Source organism: Martes martes (genome assembly GCF_963455335.1).
Source record: "Martes martes genome assembly, chromosome: 13".
Classification (NCBI taxonomy): Eukaryota; Metazoa; Chordata; class Mammalia; order Carnivora; family Mustelidae; genus Martes; species Martes martes.
This window is the reverse complement of record NC_137901.1, coordinates 65,406,415-65,431,078: the sequence shown is the minus strand read 5'-3', so window position 1 is coordinate 65,431,078 and position 24,664 is coordinate 65,406,415. Positions and strand designations below refer to the sequence as shown.

At 56.9% G+C, this 24,664-nt stretch overlaps 1 protein-coding gene across 1 annotated transcript in view; it reads right to left on the bottom strand.

The window, feature by feature from the left end:
* Window positions 1-429: 429 nt before the first annotated feature.
* The window catches only part of RSPH14 (radial spoke head 14 homolog), a gene marked incomplete at both ends in the record, with an annotated part of 74,839 nt that continues 50,604 nt past the window's right edge, over window positions 430-24,664 (bottom strand). Inside the window, 3 exons of the mRNA XM_080821843.1 lie at window positions 430-668; window positions 2,465-2,601; window positions 4,355-4,580. Of these exons, the coding sequence (XP_080677969.1) occupies window positions 430-668; window positions 2,465-2,601; window positions 4,355-4,580 (602 nt within the window). The remainder of the gene's footprint in view (window positions 669-2,464; window positions 2,602-4,354; window positions 4,581-24,664) is intronic.

The following is a 24,664-nucleotide window of genomic DNA, read 5'->3' as shown; positions in this document are numbered from 1 at the left end:
CTTCCCCCCTGAGAGAGGGGGGCAGAACTGGCTAAGCGGTGCAGTGCCCAACCACACCCAAGGGCCTGGTCGCTCAAGTATCTAAAGCTTGGGTGGGCCAGATCCAGCTGTGTTCCTTCCCCCAATATAACTCCTAGCTCCTCCTTGTACCTGGAAGGCCCAGCCCTGCTCTCTACCTTCTGAGGGGACTCTTGGATGCAAAAGAGAGCTGGTATGCCATCCTTCCATCCCTGGGCCTTGGACTTAGCCCATGCCTTCTCACCTGGCCACCATGACCCAGTCCTTCGGGGCCGGGTATTTCCACTTTGTAGGAGAGAGGGAAGATGTGACCACACTCTAGGACCATAAAATGCCATTCAGACCCAATATAAAGAGATTCAGCCCATTTATTCAGGCAAGCAGCTTATCAGGTCTGGCCCAGCAAGCAGCTCAGGGTTTCCACTCAATGACTTTGATGGCGATCTGGGCTGCCCGCCGCACTGCCTCACTGGGGTCCTCCTCGAGGGTGCGGAAGATGGGCACATGAGACTGCAGAAACTTGCGGCCCTCAGGAGCCTCAGCCAGCATGGTGAGGGCCTTGGTGGCATTCAAACGTGCCTTGCTCAAGGGTGAGGACAGCAGGTTCAGGAGCGGGTGGATGGCTTCTGTGTCCAGGGCGGCATACTTTCCTGTGGGCCACCAACACCAGGCATTCCTCAGGGGGCCGTCCTGTTCCACCTCCTCCCACCCCAGCCCAACTCTGACCTCTGGCCTGTGCAGCCTCGGGGGAGGTACCTTCCCTCACTCCAGTGCAGGCCGTGGCATCTTCCTCTGCCTCCAGTCTTGGCCTCCTCATTCCTGCCCCTCAACTGGCTTCTCCCCACCCACCCTGATGCCTGTCCTGCAATCCAGTTCTCTAATGCAACACAAAAATTAAAATCCAATTGTTTGTTTATGTGGCAAGTGTTTCTTGAGCACCTACTCTGCTCCAGGAACAAAAACTCAGAGTTCTTTCCCTCCTGGTACTTACAATCTAGTGGAGGATGCAGACATTAATCTGTAAAGGAGACACCCCTCCTGAACCTTCGACATCTTTCTGCTGTCTTGGCCTGCTAAAAGGCCAGGTAATTGCCCCCTACCCCCCGGCTTCCTGCCAGGCTCAGTGTACTCTTCTCTGTGTGCTAGAACCTGCGCAGCCACCCTCGGCCCTGCTGACTTCCACTGTCACTTAAGACAATACCCAGGACCCTCCCAGAGGAGGCTTGGCCCCTGTCCTGTGCCTGCAGCATGCTATGCTTCTCCTCTAGGTCATCAACCCTCTGCCACTCCCCGCAAACTGTTTGCAGGAGGCTGAGATCCAGGGTCTAGGTCCCTACCACCCAGCACAGGGCCTGGCACATGGCAGGGGCTAGGGGCCCTTGGCTGGAGTGCCAGCTCAGTGAAAAGTGGCCTCACATCCCCAATTTCCGGGTGTTGCCTGGGCCCATAGGGAGCTCTGGTCCACCAAGAGCTCCCGCAGGAAGCTCAAGCAAGACATTGCACTGAAGACGCCCCACCAGAGGGATATACACACAAGGGGAGCCCCTGCCTTGTTAGTCAGTGTCTTCACTGCACAGTTGAAAGGGGGTTGTGGCTCTGGGGAAGTCCCCAACCTCTCCTCCTCTGGTATGTTTCAAATTCCACAATTAGCATCAAGTGGGGAATGGCTGAGAGCCCCAGTTCTGGGGGAGCTTTGCTGCATGCTGATTGAGAATCAGAGACCCAGTCAGTCCTCCATGGAATACCAAGAAAGCACAGGGCACAGGACTGGTGCTGGCAACTGTATGCATGGGGAAAGACCGAGAGCTTTCAGCAGTCACGTGGGATGACCCACCCTGGCCTCCAAGTGGGGAAACCAACCCCAGCTTCTCCTGTGGCCAGGATTGGATGACTTAGCATGGAAGCCTGACTGGCAGGGGCAGGGGAGGGGACAGCGGGGAGGGGGAGTCCCCAGGTGGGAGAGATAATCTCATAGTCTTATTTGCTCCCCACCCCTACCCACTGAAAAAAAAGTAATTTTGATCAAAAAACAACATGGAAGCAAGGGCTCCAGTGTTCGTTTAGGCCTTAGGATAACCAAATCAAGGATGGCAAACTACATAATTCATCCCAGAATTGAGGCATACAAGGGGCCTGGGTTGGAGGCAGGAATTCCAGGCCCAGAGAATAGCCTTGTAGGAGGGGAGAGAGGTCCTAATGGGAGTGACCAGGGAGGGCCACAGGTAGGTGACCCACTGTGGCCAGGAAGAAGAGGGAGGGTGGAGCCTTGGCCCAAAAGTGAAAGACTTCAACAATAGACCAGGCAAAGTATTTTGGTAGGGCAGGGAGAGGGCATTACCGGGATGCTGAGGACAAAACGAGAGTTCTGGAAAACTCGCAGGGGCAGCCAGCATGCTAGAGGCTGCAGTGACCCCCCCTGCACAGGGGATGCAGCTGGCCACCTCACCTTGGGTGGTGACCATGGCATACATGAGGGCCCCAGCAGCATTGGCCTGCACCTCCTCCACATTGTCCTTCAGCAGGTGCACCAGGATGGGGATGATGTCGTGCTGCCACACCTGGTTCTTGCCATCCAGAGGAATGCTGGGCCAGAGAGGGGACAGCTGTGTGACTTCACTTGACAAAGAGGAGGGGGCTGAGAGCCTAGGACCACCCCAGGGGACACCAGGAGAACTTGTGTTGGGACCACCCCTGGGGGTCCGGGCCTGGCCAGGGGGTACCAGGGTGCAAGTGCTGGTGTGAGGTTTGGGTCTTCCCCCATGCTGGGACAACCTGGGAGCACAGCCTGGGGCCACCGAAGGCCAAGCTGCAGAGGAGCCAGGGGGTGATGGAGCCTGGCCCTAAGGTATCACATGAAGAAGAAACCAGACGTGTTTCCCCCGGACCTAAGATGGGGAGCAGCAGGACCCAGGGACACTCATTTTGACTCCATGCAGGAGCCAGAGCTGCCAGAGATGGGCTAAGGCACGGAAGTGGCAAGCTGCCAGGGAGACACCCGTGCAGAGCCACCCTCAGGGGAGAGGACGCTGTAAGTCACTTCTAATCCTGGCACTGTATGAAGCTGTGAAAATGAATGTGCTGGGCTCCCCACGGGCTCCCTTTGGGAACTTGATCAAAGATGTAGAGTCTTGGGCCCCGCCAGCAGGGATTCCGTGTGTTCGTTCATTCCCACGGCCAGGGCTGATAAGCACCTCGGTGGGACCTGGTCCGGGATGCAGAGACAAGAGCACAACTGACCGTGGGGCTGGATGATTCTTTGTGGTGGCGGCTGTCCCATGTGTTGTGCGATGCTGCCCAGCATCCCCGGCTTCCCCCAACTCGATGCCAGGAGCGCCCTTCTCCCTCAAGTTAGAACAACCAGAAATGTCTCCAGACAGTGCTGCCTGTCTCCCAGGGGACCAAAGCTCCTCTGTTTCAAAGCCCTGCTCTCCAGCAGCAACCAGAGCAAAGCCCTGTCTTCAGGAGCTCCCCAAGGGATGACACACGAGAAGGAGGGCATGGTGAAAGACACAAGCAGGCCTGGTGGAGGTCACCACTTTCTAGAGTAGGTAGGGTCCTCAGAGGCTTCACTGCAAGACCTCTGAGCAAAGTCCAGATGGTGACCGGTCTGGGATGGGGCTCCAGCATCTCCACGATCACAAGCTCCCCAGGGTCTGGATCGGGGGCCAGACCTGCCAAAATGCTGGCCCAGGTCTCTAGAAAGAATGCCAGCTGGAGGGATAGCCAGGGCTAGGGGAGGCACAAGGCACCAGGATGTAGGCAGTGGCCATATCTAAGATATAGACTTGGGGGGATGAGGGACCTCTGCCCTCGGAAAACGTCTCTGTTTGGGATCACATATGTCCTCCCTGCCCCCCATCCCTCCCTGCTCTGAGGCGTTGTGCTCCCTCAGGTTCCAGGCCAGGATTTAGACTGTGATCCCGTGTGACCCTGGGTCACCAATGACTGGACACATGTGCCCTTCGTGTCCTTACCTATAAAAGGTAATCACCTCCCTTGCAGGAGAACCGCTTGTAGATAATGCCTGACGTCTATAGACAACTTAGTAACTGTGAGCATCACCACACTTCTGTGCTTGCCTTCCTCACAAGGAGGGGGTACAAACCATCTTGCTTTGCCCAGGACTGGGGCCTTCTTCTGGGGATATGGGACCATGAGTGCTAAGCTCACAGGCCAATAGGACAGTGCCCCTACCCCAGGGGACAGGGAGCTCTGGGGCAGGCTGGCTTCCTGGGGGGCCGGGGGGCAGCTCAGGTGCCTTCTCTGAGCCTAAGCAGAAGGTTCCAGGCTGGCCACCCCTGCCCTCCCCACTCCATCCACGTGGGCCCAGGCTCACCTGACCGCGATGAGTGTGCGGGCAGCTTTGCTGCGAATGTCGTTGTTGGCACTGAGAAGCTTCTGCTTCAGGAAGGGCACCACACTGCTACTCAGCGCCTCAGTGGCATCCACCATCAGGCAGGCAGCCAGTGTATCCAGGAGGAGCCCTTGGATCTCTTCCTCCTCCCTCTGCAGCTTCCACACCAGGGAGGGGATGAGGCCACTGTTGACAATGCCCTGGGCTCCTATGGGATGGGAAAGGGCACTGAGGCTGGGCCAGTCACCCCAACCCATTCTGGGCAGCAAGAGGGGCGAGGAGAGGCCTGCAGAGCTGGTAGGGGAGAGGAGATTCGCAAATGCCACTGGCTGCCAGACCCCTGAGCAGCTAGCAGAAGTCTGGGGATGACAAGCTAGGGTGGAAACCACACAGCCCTGGAGGACCCCCAAAGGTGCCATCCTTTGGTCACCTGTAACTGGGGCGGGTGGGGGGGGGTGGAGCATCAGCCTTCAACAGGTGCTCAGGAGCCTGAGAAGCAGCAGCCATCCCTGCAGGGCCCAGGCATAGGAGGAACTACCTTGAACAAGAAGGAAGGTGGGGGGAACAGCCAACCTCCTCCTTCCTACCCACATCTCTAAGCCACTAGAAACCCCAGACCAATCTGGCCAGCCCTTGGGGAAAGGAAAAAGCTTGGAATCAAATCTGAGGCACAAATCAACAGGCCACCATCTTATATACAAAAAAGAGCTGTGCCTCCAACCAGAGGTAGCAGGAAATCCATAGACTCTGGCCAAGGGGGTCTAAAAAACCCGCAGGAAAGGGGGCTCTACATGGCAGCTTGGCTGGGACACCAGAACTGGGAGAAGGTGGGGAGGCGAGGCTCCCCAAGAATGGGTTCCACTTCCCTCCGTTCAGTTCCTTCTCCCTCCTGAGGGATGTCCGGAGGGGAACCCAGAACCAGGTCCAGGCAGCACTCCTGAGGGGCCCAGCTCCCCTGTGTTCAGAACTGCTCCCTGGGAGTGAGCAGGGCGATGCTGGGGAGGGCAGACTCCCTCTTCCCAGCGCTCCTCCCGGCCCTCTTCCTGGCCTCCCCAGACCCACACCACCCACTGAGAGGCCGTGTATATATAGCCCCCATGGAGGTGGCCATCAGCAACACCTCTCTCTTCCGCCTCCCCAGCTAAACCCTCTAATTTACTCTAGAGAGACAAATCAACAGGTTAATTAGCCTAAAGGTCTCTAAGTGCCAATTAGCACCAGGGATTTCCTCTTTGAAGACATCACCCCAGCCTTCCTCCCTCACTTCCTGAGGACATCAAATGGCAGGTGCCCCAGGGTGAGGGAGGTGGAGGGGCATGAATGCATGTCCAGTGGCTCCCTCTGCCCCTGACCAGCTTCTCATTGGGGTGTCCCAGTACAGCAACCAGCTCTGCCACATTTGTTCTCAGGGCATTCACAACACAAGAAGAGCAGTTGCCCGTTGCCTTAAGAGCACTGCACTTTTTAAAATTCAATACACGCAGATTTCAAAAAATGCCTGGCTTGGACTCCTTAATGTATCCCGCTGTGTGATCTTAGACAAGTTACCTAACCTCCCAGAGCCTGTTTTCCTCGATATGCAAACCAGCCTAGCCGGCAAGGAGTTGTGTAATGCCAATGGGTAGTGATTGGTGGGAGCATGCTCCCTGGAAGGGACTATCACATAAGCCCAGAACGTCTGGACCTAGCATCATAAGGAATTCCACCACCACTGAGACCCAGCTACAAGCAAAGGCCTGTGGGGCAGGGGTGAGGATTGAGGAGTGGGATGCGAAGACAAAAGCTGAACCGCCCTTGCCCTGTGGGAACACAGCCCCTCTCTCCCCTTCAGCCTCACCCTCCCCATCAGGCCCCAGCCAGACCACACACCTGCCCTTCTGCTCTAACTCCACTGCCCACTGGGGCACCTGCCCCACAGGCTCCCTACCTGCCCCAGCCATTGGGTCCAACTCTACCACAACCTGACCCAGACAGCCCCTCCCCAACTCACCACAGGCAGATGACAGTTGGACTTGCCAAGGATTTTGCTGCCTGGAAAGATTTTGCATAGAAGGAGAAAGTTCCTAGCTGGGGGACACCTGAGCAAAGGCCTGGGGATGAGGAATTTGTGCATCATCAAACTGGAGCTTGATTGTGGCTTCACTTGCACCTGGATCTGGGCTTTCCAGGGACTCCCTCCTCCCATAGGTGTTGCTGGGCACAGGCTGGGAGGAGGGGCGTGAGGAAGAGAGTTGAAGTCAAACTGCTGGAGGTCATCACCTCCACTGCTCCCTCCCTAGGTGAGGAAACCAAGGCCCAGAGAAGCAATTCAAGTGCCTGAGGTCACACAGCAGACCGGGGTAAAGCCAGGGCCCTGGGCTACTTGGGTTTTTTTTCCGCAGGCATTTGTCTTGGTCCTCTGCTCCTAGAAATGCTGAGCACCAGGACCCGGGTTCATTCTGAGACAGAGGGAGAAGATTAAAAATAAAACGCGTGCCGGGTGTGCCTCTCTACTCGTTCACTTTGCTTTTCAGCTAAAAGGAGAGTTGCAGGCCTGGCTATTTATAACTAACCCAGATCTGCAATGGCTTGTTCAAATTGGGGTTGGGGGGCTGCACAGACCCCAAGGAAACAAAGTGGAGAAACCCACTCAGCCCTGCCACAGCCTGAGAATTGGTCAGCAGGGCTTAGGAGAGCAGATCAAGCTGGGAGAAGAGCCAGAGAGGATGGTGCTATGGGCATCCAGAGATGAGCAAGAAGCCACCACCCCCACCCTTGGGTAGTGGGGAGACAAATGGCAGTCAGCCAGGACCGTCATGACAACACAGGTTCGTACTCAAGTAGATGAGGGATTCCAGGATCCTAGGGATTCTGAACATGCAGGAAGAGAGACCCAGGCAGGCTGGACCCCATGGGCAGCAGGGCAAAGGTATGAGGTATAGGTGTACTTGGGGAAGGCCCGGGTCTGGCATGGCTGGTGCGCCAGGATGGATTCAGTGGTTGATGGCCCAGAAAGCTCCACCAATCCCTCTGGAATTGAAGGGACATGATACCCAGGGCACGAAATGCCCTGTGGTTGAGGTTTGGTCATTTCCTGGAGGATAGCCTGATAGCACCTAGAGAGGCCGCTCCTCGGCCATCTGTCCCTGCTGGATTGGTGAAGTATGAGGCTCAATGAACAGGGCCTTCCTCTTTCCATCAAAAGGGTCCCAGCTGTTGTCTCCTGGTCCTGTTTTCCTGGCTAATAAGGACTGAGGACAGAGTGTCAGCCCCTGCCCCAGGGCATCCAGACCTCACTGCAACCCACCCGTCCAGGGTTAGAATCATGTGGCTCCCATTGCCTGAATCCGTGGCATGACAAACCCCCCGCCCCGTGCCTATCTCTGCTCCTGGGGACACATCCCTGTCCTTAGCTTATGCGGCCTCTCATGGCATATGATGTAGCTGACCCCATCTCACCTCTCAAGACACTCTCTTCCCAAGGTACCAGGACCCTCTACTCGCTGGTTCCCAGCCACCTCTCCCACTGGTCCACCATCTGCTTAGCAAGTACCATCCTTCCTCCAGCATCTCCTATCATGTGGGCCTCCTGTTTGGCCCCTGCCCTCCCCACTCTGCCCCCCACTCCGTCCCTCTATCTTGGCTGCAGCCAGACACACGCTGTCGCTCAGTGATCCTACAACTCTACGCTGAACTCAGCTTCATGGAGAATCTCTGCTTTCTTATTTTCTGAGGGCTGACTAGTTGACATTTTGTTATTTGATTCTGCGTATTAGGACAACGTACATTAATGGGACCGCACATACAGCACACAAATATGGAACAAAAACTTGTCATCCTCCTTCCCAAATTTAAAAAAGCTAATCCTAAAACTCTCCAGTGGTTCTTAGGCTGACATCCCCAATCTCACAGAAGGGCCACTCGCCTGGTGTGACTGTCCCCACTCCAGCCCTATATTCTGGCACCCACACCTGCTTGCTGGCTCCAACCCACTCCAGCTGATCTTCCATGGGTTCCTGCAGGCATCATGGCTCCTTCACACCCAGTGCATTCCCCACCTTGAAATATGCTTCTCCCCTGCCCCAGGTCATAGACCACCTCCATCCTGGTGTCTCCCAGTGCCCAGTTCTCCCCCTGCCACATGTCCCCAGGGCCCTGGTGGGTCTCCTCCATGAGGCCGCACACAACTATAATGGTGAATTATTGCCCCACAGACAGGAAGGTCTACCAGGCAGGGGTCTAAATCCCAGAACTGTGCCTGTGCAGGGGAGGTCATCAGTAAATGACTGTCGTATGAAAAATTGTGATCGTTGGTGGCCACCAGACTCAGGTGAGGGAGGCAGCAGCCAGCCCTTTGAGGCTACTTCAGGGGCTAGCTGCTGATCTCACCCTGGACTGCAGTAGAGGGTCACCCTACACTGAACTCTAGGCTTGCCCCTGCAAACAGCTCCATTCGGATCCTGATCCTACAACAGAAACTGCCCTTGCCCCTCTCTAATCCTGTGCCCACATGTATTTCCCCTCAGAATCACTCTCCAAGGACCCTTTACTAGAGTCCCCCTTAACAGGGAAGGAAACTGAGGCTCATCCAGGTGAAATAACCCCACCCCAAGGGTGTACAGGCCAACAGAGCCCAGTCTGTGCTTCCCTCCTACCCCCTCTCACCTCTGATCCACACCAGGGCAGGGCCTGTGCCTGCCAGCTAACTGGTATCACAGCCATTGGCCTCTGAGTGGTCCTGTGAGCAGAGGCCCAGCCTGACCCAACCAGGAGGGTTGAAGGCACACACCCAGAGGAGCCCCCCTCCATTTTTGGCCACCTCCCTTTGGTTCTCACTGGCCCCCCTCCAGCAAGCACTGTGCCAGGTCTAGGTTTGCCCCATGATGCCCATCACCAGCATCTGTCCTGTCCCTGAGAGTTTAGGTAACTTATTCACAGGTGGGTATGTCAGTCACGGGGTGAGGGTGGGGGGCAAGTAGTGCAACAGTCTCCATCTCAACATCTCCAACTCAACAGTCTCTCATCTCATCCTCAGCAGAGGAAACATTCCCAGAGCAGTAATGGAATGATCTTGCAATGCCACAGTGCCCAGCCTGCTGAACCAGACCCCCACCCCTGCCTTCTGACCACAAACCTGGACTAGGATGACCACCCAATCTGCCCCTGTCAATGATCAATTTCAGTGCTTCTGCCCAGTGTGGGGTGATCCTTATAATGTGCCCATGAGGATGTAAAGTGATAAGGAAGGTGTTAACTGGGAGAATCTGACATTTTTACCAGGGATGCTCTAGAATACAGAAAGATTCAAGTTATAATGATGGAAAAGACAGAGGCATTAATATTTTGGCTCTCTGGCCAAAGACTTTTAAGCACAGGAGTGAAGGGCCCTCCTGGCTCTGAGGCCCACAGCTCTGGGCTCCCGCTGAAATTGAAAGCAAAACTTGGCAGACCGGCTCACGTGCATTTTGCTGACCATGGGATGACTTCTACCTTCTACCAGCTTCTCCAAGGCGGCAATGGGGGATCCTGGCCTTAACGGAGCCGGCTGCCTCCCGCCTCTCTGATCTGGGGGGCATATCCTGGGCCCTTCTCCCTCTCCTCCTTTTTAAGGCAACCTTCTGTAGCCAGGATTGTCAGGGACCCTGAAGAGCCCCTACACGCTGGGGGAATGTGCAGCAAAGATGACTGATGTCCCTCCCATCGCTGCACCAGCCTCACCGGTGTATGCCTTAAGGGTTTGCATAGCCTTTCACGCGTTCTAGTGGATTGTCGAGACAATTCAAAGAAGCCGGCGCCACTAGCCCCACTTTGCAAAACAGGCTCAGAGAGGTCAGTTGGTTGCCCAAGGTCGCAGAGCTCATAAAGTGCCAAACTGCATTCGAACTCAAACCCAGGGAGACGAGCGGGGCGAGGAGGGTGCCTGGGCCTTCCGCCACTCAGGCTGAGTCTCCGGCTCTGCGAAAAGCTGTCCCGCTGGGTCAGCTCCGCGGCTTCAGCGCAGCAGACTCCCAAAGACGGCGGTGCGGACAGCGCGTGCCGGGCTGCGGCGCGCGGAGCCACGGCCCCGCCCCTACCCGTTGCCATTGGACCGCACATGCATCCGTCAGCCGCTCCTGTCCAATGAGAAGAGAGCCGGCGCTTGTGGCGGGGCGGCGGCGCCCAGCGCGTGGTCACCGACGGGCGCGCGGCACCCCCGCCCGCGGTTGGCCTGGCAACGCGCTGCACTCGCGGCTCCGCCCCCTGCCGGCGGCAGCTCGGCGCGGGGCGGGTGGACCCGCGGGCGGGCGGCGGGCGGCGGGCGGCGCGGGAGAGCGGGCGGAGGGAGCCAAGCCGGCCGGAGGGTGTGCGCCGCCCGTGGTCCGGTCACGTCCCCGCGCGGGTGCCGCCGCCCGCGTAGTGCGGAACGAGGGCGCCGCGGCCCGCGCTCGCCGCCCCGCCCCGCCCCACCCGGAGCAGCTCGGCCGATGCACCGTGCGGCGGCCCGGAGGTGAGTGAGCGGACCCGCAGCCGGGGCGCGGGGCAGAACCTCGGGGTGCTAGGGAAGCGGCTGGGGCGTCCACCCCACCCCCACCCGGGGCCCCGCCCGGGCCTTTGTGCTAGGGATCCGCCCGGGCTGGGGGCGCCGGGGAGCAGCGAAAGGGATGCCCGACCGGGGTGTGGGCGACCGGGACGGAGATGTCCGCGAGGTGGGCAGGGGGCGACCGCAGGCCCGGCAGGTGCTGGGAAGGGGCGCCAGTCGGCCGAGGAGCCGGCGGGAGGGGCGGCTGCGGGCCCGGGAGGTGGGCAGGGGCTGCCAAGGATGCCGCGTCGGCCCCCCCCCCCCCCCAGAATAGCCGCCGGTGCGGAGCCGGGGCCAGACGACCTGCAGGAGAGGCGCTGAGGCGGGGTCTCTCTCCCAGGGGAGCGGGGAGGAGGCGACCCCGGGAGGCTGGAGCGCCGACGCGTGGCCTTGGCTGAAACGGAGGAGAGGGCCCCGGAGGCCTGGGCCCGGGGCCGAGTGGCTCGCAGTTTTCCGTCATCGGTCTTGTAGAGAACAGGTTCCTTGGAGGCATTTAGAGCAAGAGATGAGTATCGTCCTGCAGCGATTGTGATATGTTCCTGGCTCAATATTTTTTTCCCTTAAAAGGCGGTGGGGGTGTTAGGGGGTGTTGGAGGGGAGAGATGTAAGGGCCTCCCAGCAGGGGCTCCGTATCCTGCGGGAGATCCAAGGGGGCTCTGTCTGCAGGGCGGTGCTGAGCCTGCCTGGGTGATGATGGCAGGAATCCTCCTAGGCCAAGAATTGGGGTTCTCTGTCACAAGAGAGAAGAGGATGGGAAGGCAGTGCTGCAACCAGGGTTCCCTGGAGTCCCTGTCTCAGGATGGAAGGACCTGCCTGGTAGGCGAGGTCTGCCTGTTTTGGTGAGGCAGCCCAGCCCCTGATGGGCTCCCTTCTGCCCAAGTGATTTCCCTGCCCTGGGGACTCACTCCTGCTGCCTTGGGTTCTGTCTGGAGGAGGCTCCTTGGCCAAATTCAATTAAACAAATATTTACTGAGCATTTGCTCCCCCAGAGCCTGGCGCTGAGGTGGGAGTGGACTGGGCCTGCCCTCCCGGGACTGACTCACCACCCCACAGGGGAGAAACATCTCTGCTCAGATAACCCAACCCTGAGTGTGGATGCCGTGGCCTCTGGAGGGACCTCAGAGATGACCTGGACTGGGGTTAGATGGGCTTGTGGGCAAAGTGACATTTGAACTGGAGCTTGAAGGATGTGAGCACAGCTGGGGTGGGCACTGTGGACAGAGAGGAGAAAATGGACCAAAGCGCAGAGAGGGCACTCAGGCAGTTGGGTCTGGCAGGAGCATAGGATGTGCTTGGGAAAGCACAGGTGGTATGGCGGGAAGGGTGGGTGGGGGACGCACAGGAGCTGATGGAGCTGAGGAAATGGAACATCCCATTTCTTGTTAGCAGTGGCTCTTTGACGGAGGCCACAGTTTCTTCACCTGTAAAGGGGAGCAGCTCTGTGACCTAGGGGTTGGGGTGGGCCTGGGGAAGAGCTTGAAAGACTCCAGTCCTAGGCTCCTTGGAGCCTAGGACTCCCCTTCCAGGCACCTTGCCTTATGGAGAGGGTCAGGGTACTGGATTAACCAACAGCCTGGCCCACTTCCTAGCCAGGTTGGAGAATGAGATTTAGCTGGTGACTCTGCCCCTTTGGGGCGTGGATGTTTGTGAATAGTAATCAAAGAGGCTTGAGAACCTCCAGTTAGGGGCTGATCGCATGGGATGAAGTGGTGTGCTTTCAGCATTCCTCATGCTCCGGGGACAAGACTCTGACATTTGGTTTAAAACTCTGGTGTGTTCCTCTAACAGACGTTGATCTTCTGCAACAGGAGCTGAATAAGACATAGTCTCTCTCCCTCGGAAGGCCTGTGTCACTTTCCGCCCTAGATCTGCTTGCTTGCTTGCTCCCAGGGATGTTTTCACTCTCCCTCTGAAGGGGCTGTTTATTACTCATCTGTGTAGCCAACCCCCCAACCCCCAAACACACACCTACTTTCATCTTTTCGCCAAGGCCCATGTTGCTGTGGTGAAAGCAGGGCCTGCCTGCCCTTGTAGGGGCACGGACCAGGCCAAGAGGGACAGAGCCACTTCACTCTTGTCCCTGTTGCCAGGCCATATTCTGGGCACCTGCTACAGGATTCTAGATTTGGGACACAGAATGAATCCCTCCCTTTGCCCCCAACTTCTCGGCTCTTCTGTTTCCTGGAGTCTCAGGAATTCCTTGGTCCAGATCTCAGGAGCTTCTAGGGTGGTTCCAGGAACTTCTGGGTAACCAGGTGGACTTGGCAAGGCTGCCCAGAGCCCCCTGTAGGACTCTAGTGGGATAGAGAACTGCATGGTGGGAAGGCTGGCCTGACACTCAGGGTGTGGTCTCAGCAGCCTCAACCTAGCTGTGTGGTTTTCTTATGGGTACACACATGTGATGACAGTGTGTGCTGTGCCTTCTTTCCCTGGACGCGAGGATGAGGCAGCCCTGTACTGTCCCCTTGCTAGCCCTCAGAAGACCTAAAATGACATGTGGCCCTAGGGCATTCTCATTGCTGCTGACCATAGCAGGACTTGCAGGAACTCTGGAAGAGGTAGATTAGCACACTGCTCTCTCACAACCCCAGGAAGGAAACCTGGGGTAACTGAGCCTCCAGGCACAGGCCAGCAGGCACTGTGGTTGGCAGGAAAGAGGGCAAAAGGAAATGGATAGAGGCATCAGGGCAGATGCTGAGGACAAGCCCCACAGTGGTAGCCTGATACAGCTTAGGCAGACCGGGGAATGACATGGGAAGGCCCAGACTCCCCTGGGGGAGGGGGAGCCTCCAGTCAAGACCTCCAAAGACATGGGTCAGGCGCTGGCCCATGTCACCCCCAGCCTACCCCCATCCTAAGTTCCTTTGTCTTCATTCATCAACAGAGCCAAGAGTTCCCTGCCTGGTCCCTGCACCAGTCCCTACATGGGTCCTCCCTATGGATTTTGCCCCTTTACACAGGTCTACACTGGCAGGGGAGATGCTTCACAGGAGTAAACTCACAGGAACTAACCACAGGGACTGTCTGACCACTCCTGGAACACACAGGAGATGTCAGCCCTCTGTACAGAGCCCGAGGAGACGGAAATGGTTCGCGCATACATTCATTCCTTTGGGTAATATTTACCAGAACCTTCCGGGTGCTAGGTGCTGTGCCAGGCACAGGGTAAGGTACGGAGCAGGACAGACGCAGTGTCTGCCCTCATGGAAACCCAGGGAGGCTGGCACAACACCTGTGTGACTGACTGCCAGGTAAGGTAGGTGTCATGAAGAGAACTAAAAAAGAGAGTACAGAGAGGGAGGGTCAGGGGGCCGCTGTATGGAGGGGCCATTGGCACAGTACCATGGAGAGTAGCGGGTGAGCTGTGACTGATGGGGAAGAGCATCCAGAAGGAGATGGCAGGTGCAAAGGCACTGGAGCTGCTAGGGGTCCCACCAGAAAGCCAGGTAGCTAGAGCCCCATAGGGTGGGGTGGTTTATGGAGTGGCTCAGGTAGGACTCTGCAGGCCCTGGTGAGGCAGGAATCCCTGGGGTGGTTTGGAGCAGAGAAGAGAGTCAAACTACTTCCACTGTTAAAAGACCTGTGTGGCTGATGGGCATGGGGGCAAGACCAGAGGGCCATGAGGGGCCATTACAGCAATTAGGGGAAGGAGGCTGCTGACCCAGGGCAGTGGAAACAGTAGGGATCATGAAGAGTGTTGGTTGAGGATTTATTTTAAAGAGGACCTGCTGATGGAGAAGAGGCAAGGACAGCTCTGGAGGGATGGCAGTGGCATTGGCAGAGAAGGAAGACACGGGAAATTGGTGGTTGGCTTAGACCCTGGTAGACATGGCTGTTATGTGGCAGTCAAAGGGGAGAGAGCGAGGCTGGAGGTAGAAACCTGGAATCCTTGGCACCAGATGTGTGGGACTGGCCAAGGGCACTTGGAGATCAAGGGTAGGTTGGTCTAGAGGGACTGAGTCAGGCCTTGAGGCCCTCACCACTGAGAGGATGCGCTGAGAAGGAGCTTCCAGAAAGTAGAGATTTAGAAGGATGGATGAGCAAATAAGGTAGAAGCACAATCATGATGGCAACATGGTGGGGGATAGGTTGCAGCTGAGGGGGGTGGGGGCAGTGCAGAAGAGGATGTTCCCAAGGGGGTGGGTCTCTAGAGGCAAACATCGAGGTATGCATGGGGTGCATGCGGACTAAGCAACATGGTGGGTAGGTCCAGCTACATAATTTGTGGGGCCCTTGTTAAGTTTTTAAACCTTTCGAGACAACAGAGCATTAAACCAGGCCTGGGGCCTGGTTGTGGCACTGGGAGGGCAGTGCCATGGGCCCACCACCCAGGCTCCCCTTCACTTGTGTCCCTTGGGCAGGGGGGCAGGGGGGCTGTGTTTGGCACTTGGGGCCACTAGGGTCAGTCGGAGCCAGCCTGCGAGCCTCACCCTGGCCTCCTGTGAGTGTTGCTTCCTCCCTCTCTGTCCCATGACCCCCTGTGGCCTTGGGCAGGGGGCACAACTTGAGGGCTGAGGGCTGGGCAGTCTGTTGGCAGGACCCAGGTGAGCATGGCGGGTGGCTTCACACAACAATGGCTTCCTTGAGTTCATCTCTTTTCCAAAGGAACCTGCTACATCACAGAGTTTTACGTTATTTGCTTCTAAATTAAGGTATAACTCTCTTTTAGAGACATCCCTGGAGAATCCATCAAAAAGTGCTAAGAAGCGAGACTGTTAAAAACCACGGTGCAGGGAGAGGCCTCAGAGTATCAAGCCCCACATTCCTTCAGCAGCCTCTAACCAGAAACACACCCTTCCCTGAGGGCTCGTCCAGGCCGGCCATGGCTCTCCCGGCAGACTGGGCAGTGGTTTGAGCAAACCTTTCCGAAAGAAACCCTGCCCCCACTGACAGCCTTCCCCAACCCCTGGGATGGAGAATGCTGCAGACCGGCTTCCGGGACCTGAGCCCTAACACCCTCAGCAAGGCCCCATGCCACTATGAGTCATGGAGGTCAAGGTTGTGGTGTTGGAGCAGAGGACAGTGGGCTCAGTTGTGCACATTTCCCCCAGAGCCCAGACATAGGCATTCACTGGGACAGCAGCGGGATCTGCTGTGGAGCACAGTGGGCAGGTGCCTTCGGCTCACTTCCACTACCAGTTCCTCCAAGAGGGGGCTGAATTCTACCTCAGTTTTGTCCTCACAGTTGAGGAGATGGAGACATGGGGAGAAGATGGGGTGGCTTTCCCCAGTGGGTGATTGCATCTGTTTGCCCCCCAGCTTCATCATGACAGCCTACTACCTGTCTTATTTGTGTTTACCATCTCTCCTGAATCTGAATGTAAGCTCTGGGAGGTCAAGACCTTTGTTTGCTGTTTGCCACTGTCAATCCAGCCCCCAGAGCCTGGCCTTGCCACAGTAGGGTCTCAGCAAATCACCGTTGGAGGGGGAAGTAAATACTGGTGAGGAGACAGGGCGAACAGGAGCTTTTGTGCCACATTCATGCAGAGGCTGGGCCCCCTGGATTGCTCACACTGGAGAACCACTGCTCTAGCTCAGTCCTCCACTCCCCAGAGGTTATGCTTTTGGGTCCCCAGAGGTGTGTGTTCGGGCTTTAGGTTTGACGGACAAACACAAACCACCTACAGATGGACACCACTGGCTGGGCGCCAGTGAGGCCCCACTGTGGTTCACTCCCAAGCCAAGACAGGTGGCTGTCCAGCTTCTCAAACTGCCATCACAGGCACAGGTCCCTGCCACTAGAAATCAGAGGCCTCAGGCTGACACCTGGCCCCGCAGTGTTGGGGTGTGCCTAGATGAGGCCTTGGTCAGACACGGGCATTTCAAATGGTCATGACATGAGGCATGTCCACGGGAAGCTGTCCTAAGAGAGCAAGTCAAGATCCTGGCAGTAGGAAAGGAACACGGTGATCTGTGGTGACCATGTGATGGCTGAGTGGCCTTTCGAGATAACCCCTGTGCCCCCAAGATTAGCTCAGCAGAGCAGCCAGGTGCAGAGGAAAATATACTAGATGGGAAATCAGGAGGCCTGGGTTCTAGTCCTGTAATGTTGATGCTGATAAATTCTCTGCACTCACGGAGCCTCGGTGTCCTCACCTTTAAATTGGCCTTGGTCAGAGGTACAGATAGTTCTCATTTCTTGTACCAACTCTGGAGTGGCTGCCCCGGGCAGACAGTGTTGAGAAGGTTCCCAAGGCTGAGTTGTGGCTTAGAGGGAAAGTGGTCATGGTTGGTGAGTGACACCTACCACGGGTACTGGGGGAGGATTTATACTTGGAGGTCTTCACCAGGGACTGGCCGACCCCACCTGTCTCGCCCTCACTCTCGCCTAGAAGCTGCAGCTCGGTCTTCATCTCTCTTTCTGTGCCCCTTCTTCTGGACCCCGGCTCTGACCCCCAGATTAGGTGAGAACTCGCCTCCTCTTCAGTGCTTCCGCAGCCAGCATTCTGAGTCTAACAGACAGCTTAGGTCGCTGTGGACCTCTTCCCGTGGCAGCTTCTTTCTGTACCCCTGATGAATGAGCAATTGAAGGAGCCTCAGGCTCATAGGCTGCCTGGAATTAGGACCACCCCAGGTGACCACAGATATAGTGTTGTAGCAGTGAGGACAGTGCAGGCAGAAGGAGGGAGTGACAAGGGAGGGGTAGGGGACCATCCCGTGGGGTCAGGTGGTTCTGTCCGACCTCAGCCATGGGGTGGCTCACCCAGCTTCACCAGGGCGAACATGGGAAATTGTTCCAATTGCCCAGAGGGACTTCTGAAGACCCTTCTTGACCAAGGGTTAGAGGACTTGACACCTACAGCCTTCACCCTGGCTCCATCAGGTCCTGATGACCTGAGCTAGTAATACCCTACCTCTACACCCCCTGGCCTCCATGGCAGCAGGCACCCCTACCCGCCCTATCTTCTGCAACCAGGCTGTCCCAGCTGTGTGCGGCCTCTGGCCTATACCACATGTCCCCTCTCGCTTCCTGTGGCCCCGTGAAGTAACCACCAGGACCCCAGCCAGCCAGACCACCGACCTGCCCCCATCAGCACATATGAGGTGCAGTGGCCCTGTCTCCAAGCTGATCTTTCCTCCAGTGTGGTCAGCCTCCCTCACCCACTCCGTTACCTCTGATATGCTGTGCAAACATATTTCTCGATAAAATGCTGGGAAGAAAAATAATTAGAGTGTTGCTTCCATTATCCAATTTTTGATTAATCAAACTCTCTTTGTCCTCGGCCAAAATCTATTCATTTCCCTTAAACACTGGGCCAGTGCCAGGCATCGATTTCCTCTATGATAACACCACGCACGTACGCATGCACATCTCCAGCCCTGCCCCACGCCATGGCAGGGAGGAGGGCGTGGAAGCACTGTCAGGGCTGTCTGCCCCAACACCACCCACCCCCTCCAAGAAGCCCCACAGCTATGCCACACTCATCATCCCTACCCCACCCCCTCGAGCTCCTCAACTGGGCTCAGCCCCTCTGTGGCCTGCATCCTTGTGTGTGGTAGTCTTGTCTCCCTGGCTGTTCTGGGGCTCTCCTGTGGCAGGTGAAGAATGGAGGACCAGTGTAGGTAGAGGGACTGTGGAGGAAATGGCCGCTATGTCTGCTGAGGCCTGGGGCAGAGGGTGAGCTGCAGCCCCAGGCTCTGGCTTGTCACTGGCACAGTAAGGCTGGGGCTGGGTGAGGAGGCCAAGAGTGGGGACCCGGGCTTATGAGGGAACCCCAGGGTCTTGAGGTTGGGCTAGAGTCTGGATGGGGGCAAGCTTTCAATGGCAGCAATGGGAGCCCAGTCCTGATAGGCTTAGCAGATGAAGGGACGTCCTGGGACAGTGGCTCAGAGGCAGAGCAGCATCAGAGTTGGCCAAGGCTAGATGGGAGGGGGCCACACATCTGTGGTGTCCATCTGGGGGAAGGCCAAGGTCCTTTCTGGAAAACTTCCCAGAAGTCCCTGCTGTCCCCTCCCAGTGATGAGTTGGCCCTTCCCTCACTCAGTACAAAGGGCTGAGGTGGATTTTTCAGCACCTGCTTCCTGTCAGGTACCTGTGGGCCTGTGGGACACATCAGTGACAGACCAACAGCCCCTGCCTGCCCTGTGAAGCTGGCATTCTGTAAATGTGAGTGGGGGAGGGCAGTAAATATGATAAGGGAGTTATGCACCCACTATGTTAGAAAATACAGTGTTGTGAGACACTTGGGGAGTCATAAGTAGGATGGGCAGGAGGGCACCTCTGCGCCATTTGGGGAAAGGATGGATTGGCTCTCTGGACAAAGACTGTTCTAGGGAGAGGGAAGAGCCAGTGCAGAGGCCCTGAATTGAGAGTGTGGATGACACTTGAGAGACAGCAGGAGGGCTAGTGCAGCAGGGGTGGAGAGTGGAGGGAGCACAGCACCCTGGGGCCCCAGACTGGCTCAGAATTGAGGTGGCCAGTCGTGGGAAGGTTTTGAGCACAGGAGAGACAGATGCTCTGCCTTGTAATACGACAAGGATCCCCCTGGCTGCTGGGGGAGCAGAGTGCCGGGGCCAGGAGAGAGGAGGGGTGTCTGAGAGGTCACTGTAGCAGTCTCCATTGAGAGGCTGGGGGCTGGGAGGTAGGTGGCTAGATTGCAGACACAGGGCTCCCCTGAGGCCAGCCCTGACCTGAGGCTCTGGATTCTGTCAGAAAGGAAGCGGGGTGGGCAGAGGGAAGGCAAGCATGCAGTAGACGCCGCAGGTGCCCTCAGATCTCCTTCCCTGCAGGCACACTGTCCCCCACCACATCAGTGTTACCTACCTGCTCATGGCTGCACCCCTTGCTGGGGAACTGCCTTGGGCCCTGGGAGGCTCTGCCCTATCCCTCGAGGTGGGACAGCCTTGATTTCATTCAGGCTCCAGAGTGCCCAGGGATCAGGCTGCACCAAAAAGGCATCTGAAACCACACCTCCGCCTGGTTCCCTCCCTGGCCCCATTCTGCCTCTCTCTGTCCTGAGCTTGCTCCCTCGACCAGTCATGGGCCCAAGAATCCCCATTTCAGGCTCTGCTTCTTGAGCACCCAATCAACAGGTCAGAGGCTGCTGCTGGCTTGCAGACTCCTAGGGGTGGCTGGGCATAGGCAAGAGGGCAGGGGTCCCAGACCCACAGCCTGCAGGCTGGCGTGAGTTCAGGAGGCTGGGGAAGCAGACGGTGGGGTAGGGCAAGGTGAAAAAGGGAACAGATGGGAGACAGTGCTCACCTTCCAGGTGGGAAAGCCAAGAAAGGAGCTGCAGGGCGGCAGGAGGGGCTCAGGGAAGGAGCTGTGCACTTGCCTGGCCCATAGAGTCCTCAGCAAAGAGGGTCTGGCCTGAGGGGTAGCCAGGGTGGGGGATGGGATCTTGGGCCACCACACTCAGAGGCCAGAACTTGCAGGGCAAGAGACTCAGTGAGGTTAAATCAGAGTCTCCACCCAGGTGCTTCTGGGCCTGACCAAAAGTCACCAGTTACCTTAGCTACGGAAAGGGGGAGCCAGGCTCCACCCCAGGCAGCAACCCCTTCCACTCAGCTTTCAGTAAAGGCTGCATGTCTTCCCTGCCCATCTGGGCCTCCTTCCCCCTTGTATGTGGAACCTTTCCGTTTTTATTTATTTATTTGCTCCTGGCCCAGAGAAATCTCTGGCCTGATTTCCTCCTGAGTCAGTGTTCTTCAGGCCACGCTATCACATCTCATCTGGTCAGCCTTCACGCTGTGGGCATCCGGAGCCACGGGACAGTACGATGCCGCAGGGAAGGGCCTCCCTGCTCATCTTCAGCAGTACCCTGAGGCCAAGAGCCTGCATCCCTGGGGTAGAGCCATTTGCACCGCCTCTCTGCAGCTGAGGACACGGCGCACTCAACCTCGGTCCTTCTCCTGTCTGCCTGCCACTGGCTCTGAAATAAGCATGGAGCTAGGAAGGGGCCAAGAAAGGGGGGGCTGCTTTTAAGGGGAGCCCATCTGTAGGGTGCCAGTGCCAGGCCAGTCGGGCCAGCTGGGGGGGACATGGATAAGCTAACGCACTAGCCAGGGCCCTGGTGGCTTTGGGGAGGCACCAGAGAACCCATCCGTGCGGAGCCATGTTTCCCCAGCTCCAAAGTGTCTCGTGTGTGCACATGCTCCCGTTTTTTCAAAGACACTGTTGTGATAAATGAAATGATGGATCATTTACAAACCGTATAGAAAGCATGGTGCTCAGAAACCCTCTTACCCCCATCACCAATACTCACTGGATGAATAGGGGTACTCTGTGCTCACTGGAGAATGTGCCCTGCACTTTGGTGCCCACCGCTTAGAGTCAGTGGTGTCTGGCCCAAACCCATGGGTGCCATCCGTACTTGGCATTGTGACTGCGCCCTTGAATACTGTACAAGTTGATGAAATATGAATGTAAGGGGGACTTTTGTGGAAACTCAGTGGATGCTCTGGAAAGCCTCAGTAAAAGCTGTGGTTGGGTTTGGTGTGGGCAAGACAGCGGTAAGACGGGGACAGAGAACCATGATAACCCAGGATTCGGGTCCCGGTTACTTTGCCATCACACGCCACATGGAGAAAGTCAACTGGATGTCACCCGTAGTGTGCTGTGGTTTGAGAAGGAACAGTGACAGCAACTCCAGCAAGTGAGCCTGTGCTCTGAAAAAAGATGGCCTGCCCCCAAAATTGGGGGAGGAGTTTATGATTATCTGTTTTAAGTTAAATGTTTAAAGTTCAGATTATCATTTCTTATGACTCCCTGCTAAAGCTAAAGTCGTGTTTCAATATCCCAGCCAGCCAGCAGTCCCAACTTCGGTGGCAACTTTTGGTCATTAACGGATCTTAAAAATATACCCATAATTATGGTATATATAATTATCTATAGGGTTGGTGTTGTTGGTGTTGTTGTTGACAAGAGAACAGGGAGGGGTAGGTCCCTCTACTTAGAAAGGTTGTCTGTGACAGACAAGGGCTGAGGAAGGGGTTGCTTGACCACACTGGAGAGCTCCTTCCTGGACAGGCCAACCTGGAAGCCCCTTCCTCGGGACCACCCCAGGTGAGAGCCCAGGAGTAACTTGCAGGCAATTGGGTGTTCCTCAGCCTGAGGGAGACCAGGAGATGCTGGTACACCAGGCAGGAGGGCCAGGGTGCAGAGATACACTGTCTCTCCCTACACCCTGCCCAGGCTTCTGTCTTATTTTCAGCAAGAAGAGAAATGATCGGGATAGGGTTGGGGGGGCGGGGCGCAAGCTGGCTAGGGCAGGAAGGGGCAGGGCAAATTGGCATGGGTGGTAGGAGGGGAAGGCAGAAGGGTTCTGGAGGATCTTGCCTACAGCTTGGGAAGGGTGGGCACAGGCAGAGGGGTCCAAGTCCCCTGCTGGGGTCCTAGAGGGCCAGTTTGGACAGCAGTAGACCCTCCATGCAGGCCCCCAGTCAAGGTCATGTGAGGTAATGCACTCAGAAGGGAGTTCTGGGAAGCTTTGGAGCTGTGAACCAGTAATTTTTGGTCTTCGTCCATCTACCCATCCATCTGTTCTGCACATCTTTACAGAGCTGGTGAGGGAGAGGGAGGGTAAGGTGGGCCTCGAGCAGGAGGCCAGACCCACCCAAGGGCTTGGTGGGTGTGCTCAGGGTAGGTGCATGCAGGCCTGCCAGCAGCCCAGAGGCCAAGGAAGGGCCAGTCCTGGGCATCCCTGCTGGACTCTCCCTGGGTGAATTCCAGTCCAGCATTGAGCCAATGGCACACAACACTTCACTTGAGATCACACAAGGCCAGGCGGCAAGTCACCACTGAGCCCTTTAGGCTCTAAGGGGGCCGCCTGTCACTGCAGCGGTCAGGGAGCCCTCCCAGGGAGAGAGGCTCTTGCCTGGCCTCAGAGGGAGATGTTTTCAGTGGGGTGGGTTGGGGTGGAGCACTGTGCCATGGGGAACAGGAGACACAGACAGGGAGGCGGGGACCAGGCTTCTGGCAGGGGTCACAGGAAGAAAGAGGTAGGGTGTGGAGCTGGGCTTTCCCTAGAGGGTAGCTCCTAGGAGGGTGGTCTTTCCCTGTCCCCATCCAGTATTACTGGCATCAAGGCAAGCAGGGGCTTTTATCTCCTCAGGAAGATACAACTTTTTCATCCAGAAGTATGTGTTATTGTGTCAAAAACCATCCAGGCATTTGGAATGGGCCGACCCAGATTCTGCCATACGTGCTGTCGGTCAGGCCCACGAGCTCTAATGTGTGAGGGAGACATGGTGCATTCAGCCTCACTTGCTGGCCTTGCTTTGCCAGCCTTTTGGGAGAACCCACATGTCCAGCATCCCACACAGGGAGTGACAGCAGACTGCCCACAGGTCTGGGGTGAGTTGATGTACCCCTCTACCCCCACCAAAGGCACTTCCATGGGAGAAAGAGGGTCTCAGTTAGGACGGTTTCTGCCTTCTGGCCCCTGGGGGCGGGGGTCCCTGCCACAGCAGCCATCACTGAGCCACTCCCTAGGAAACCATGGGAAGGACGAGGCTTGGGTGGGCCTGCTCTGAGCTGGGCCCAGGCCCGGCAGGGTCTTCTGCTGCCCAACCAAGCACCTGGGGCAGTGTCCCCTTAGGTATCCCCATCCTGCCTGCCTCCTGCTCTGGCCCCCGTCCCACCCTCACACAACAGCAGCTTCTTATGATCGTGTTTTATCCAGTGTCACCTCCCTGGACCTTCCTGCCACATGCCTCCGCACCCCTAGCCTCCACAGTGCTGTCCCTTTATCAGAAGTGGCCTTGCAGACTTACATGCTCACAGTCTCCCCAGCCAGAACACGCGCTCCTCGGGACAGACTCAGCTTATTCCACCCCTCCCCCACCCATGTCCCCAAGTCCAAAGCAGAGCCTCTGCACACCAGCCTTGATTCCCAGAGGTCACAGTGATGCTCGTTTGGGGACCAGTGGTTAACGATAGACTGTCCTTCTGGATCTGAGGGTAGAGGGCCTGGGTGCAGATGCCCAGTGCACCTCATGCTAGGTCATTTAGTGACAGAAGCAGCAGCAGGGGGTGCCCTGATGAACAGGCAAATGGAACCAAGCAGTAGAGGAAGCAACAGGTGGGGATGGCACCCTTTTCTGAGACGACAGACAGCCTCTGAGTTAGGACAAGGGATGCAGTGCTGACCCTCCAGCCCCACTGCCTCTGCCCCAGGGGTCCCAGCTAGAAGACATCTGGGCTCAGGTTCCCTGATGCTCACATCATACGAGGTGGCCTGAGGCCACAGCTGGAAGCAGCACCCAGCCTCCCCGTGAGGAGGGTAATCCTTTTTCATTTCACTCTCGATCCCTTTCCTTCAAGGAGAAAATCCCTGTTTGGTGCCAGTGTGACTCTCGCACCCTCCAGTGCGCTAATCCTGGTCGTTTAACAAAGAGCGAGAACTCTGCAGGCCCTTCCACAGGCAGTGTCCCTGCAAGCCGCGGCGACACCAGCTCGTAGTTTAGGTTACTTCTGCTTGTGGTGACTCCAGCTTTCCACTTAAGTAGGAATATGAAGTCGTTCTTAAAGTACAGCCATTTCAGTAAAAAGTGCAAGTTAACGCAAAGAGCAACGCTAACTCAGAGCAGGTGAGCAGGCTGTTCTGGGGGGACAGAGGTCCCCATGGTGGGAAAGCTGAGCCCTGCAGGCTCAGGTCCCCCGCTCCTCAGACCCTCGTTCCTACCTCTGTATGGCTTACAGAAGGGGCCGCTGATACTGTGGAGGGCTAGCGCGTGGGTACAGTGGTGCTGGAGAGGCAGATGCCCTAGTTCGGGCCTCGCCGCATTCAGACTGGGAAGAAGTGAGGAGTTGG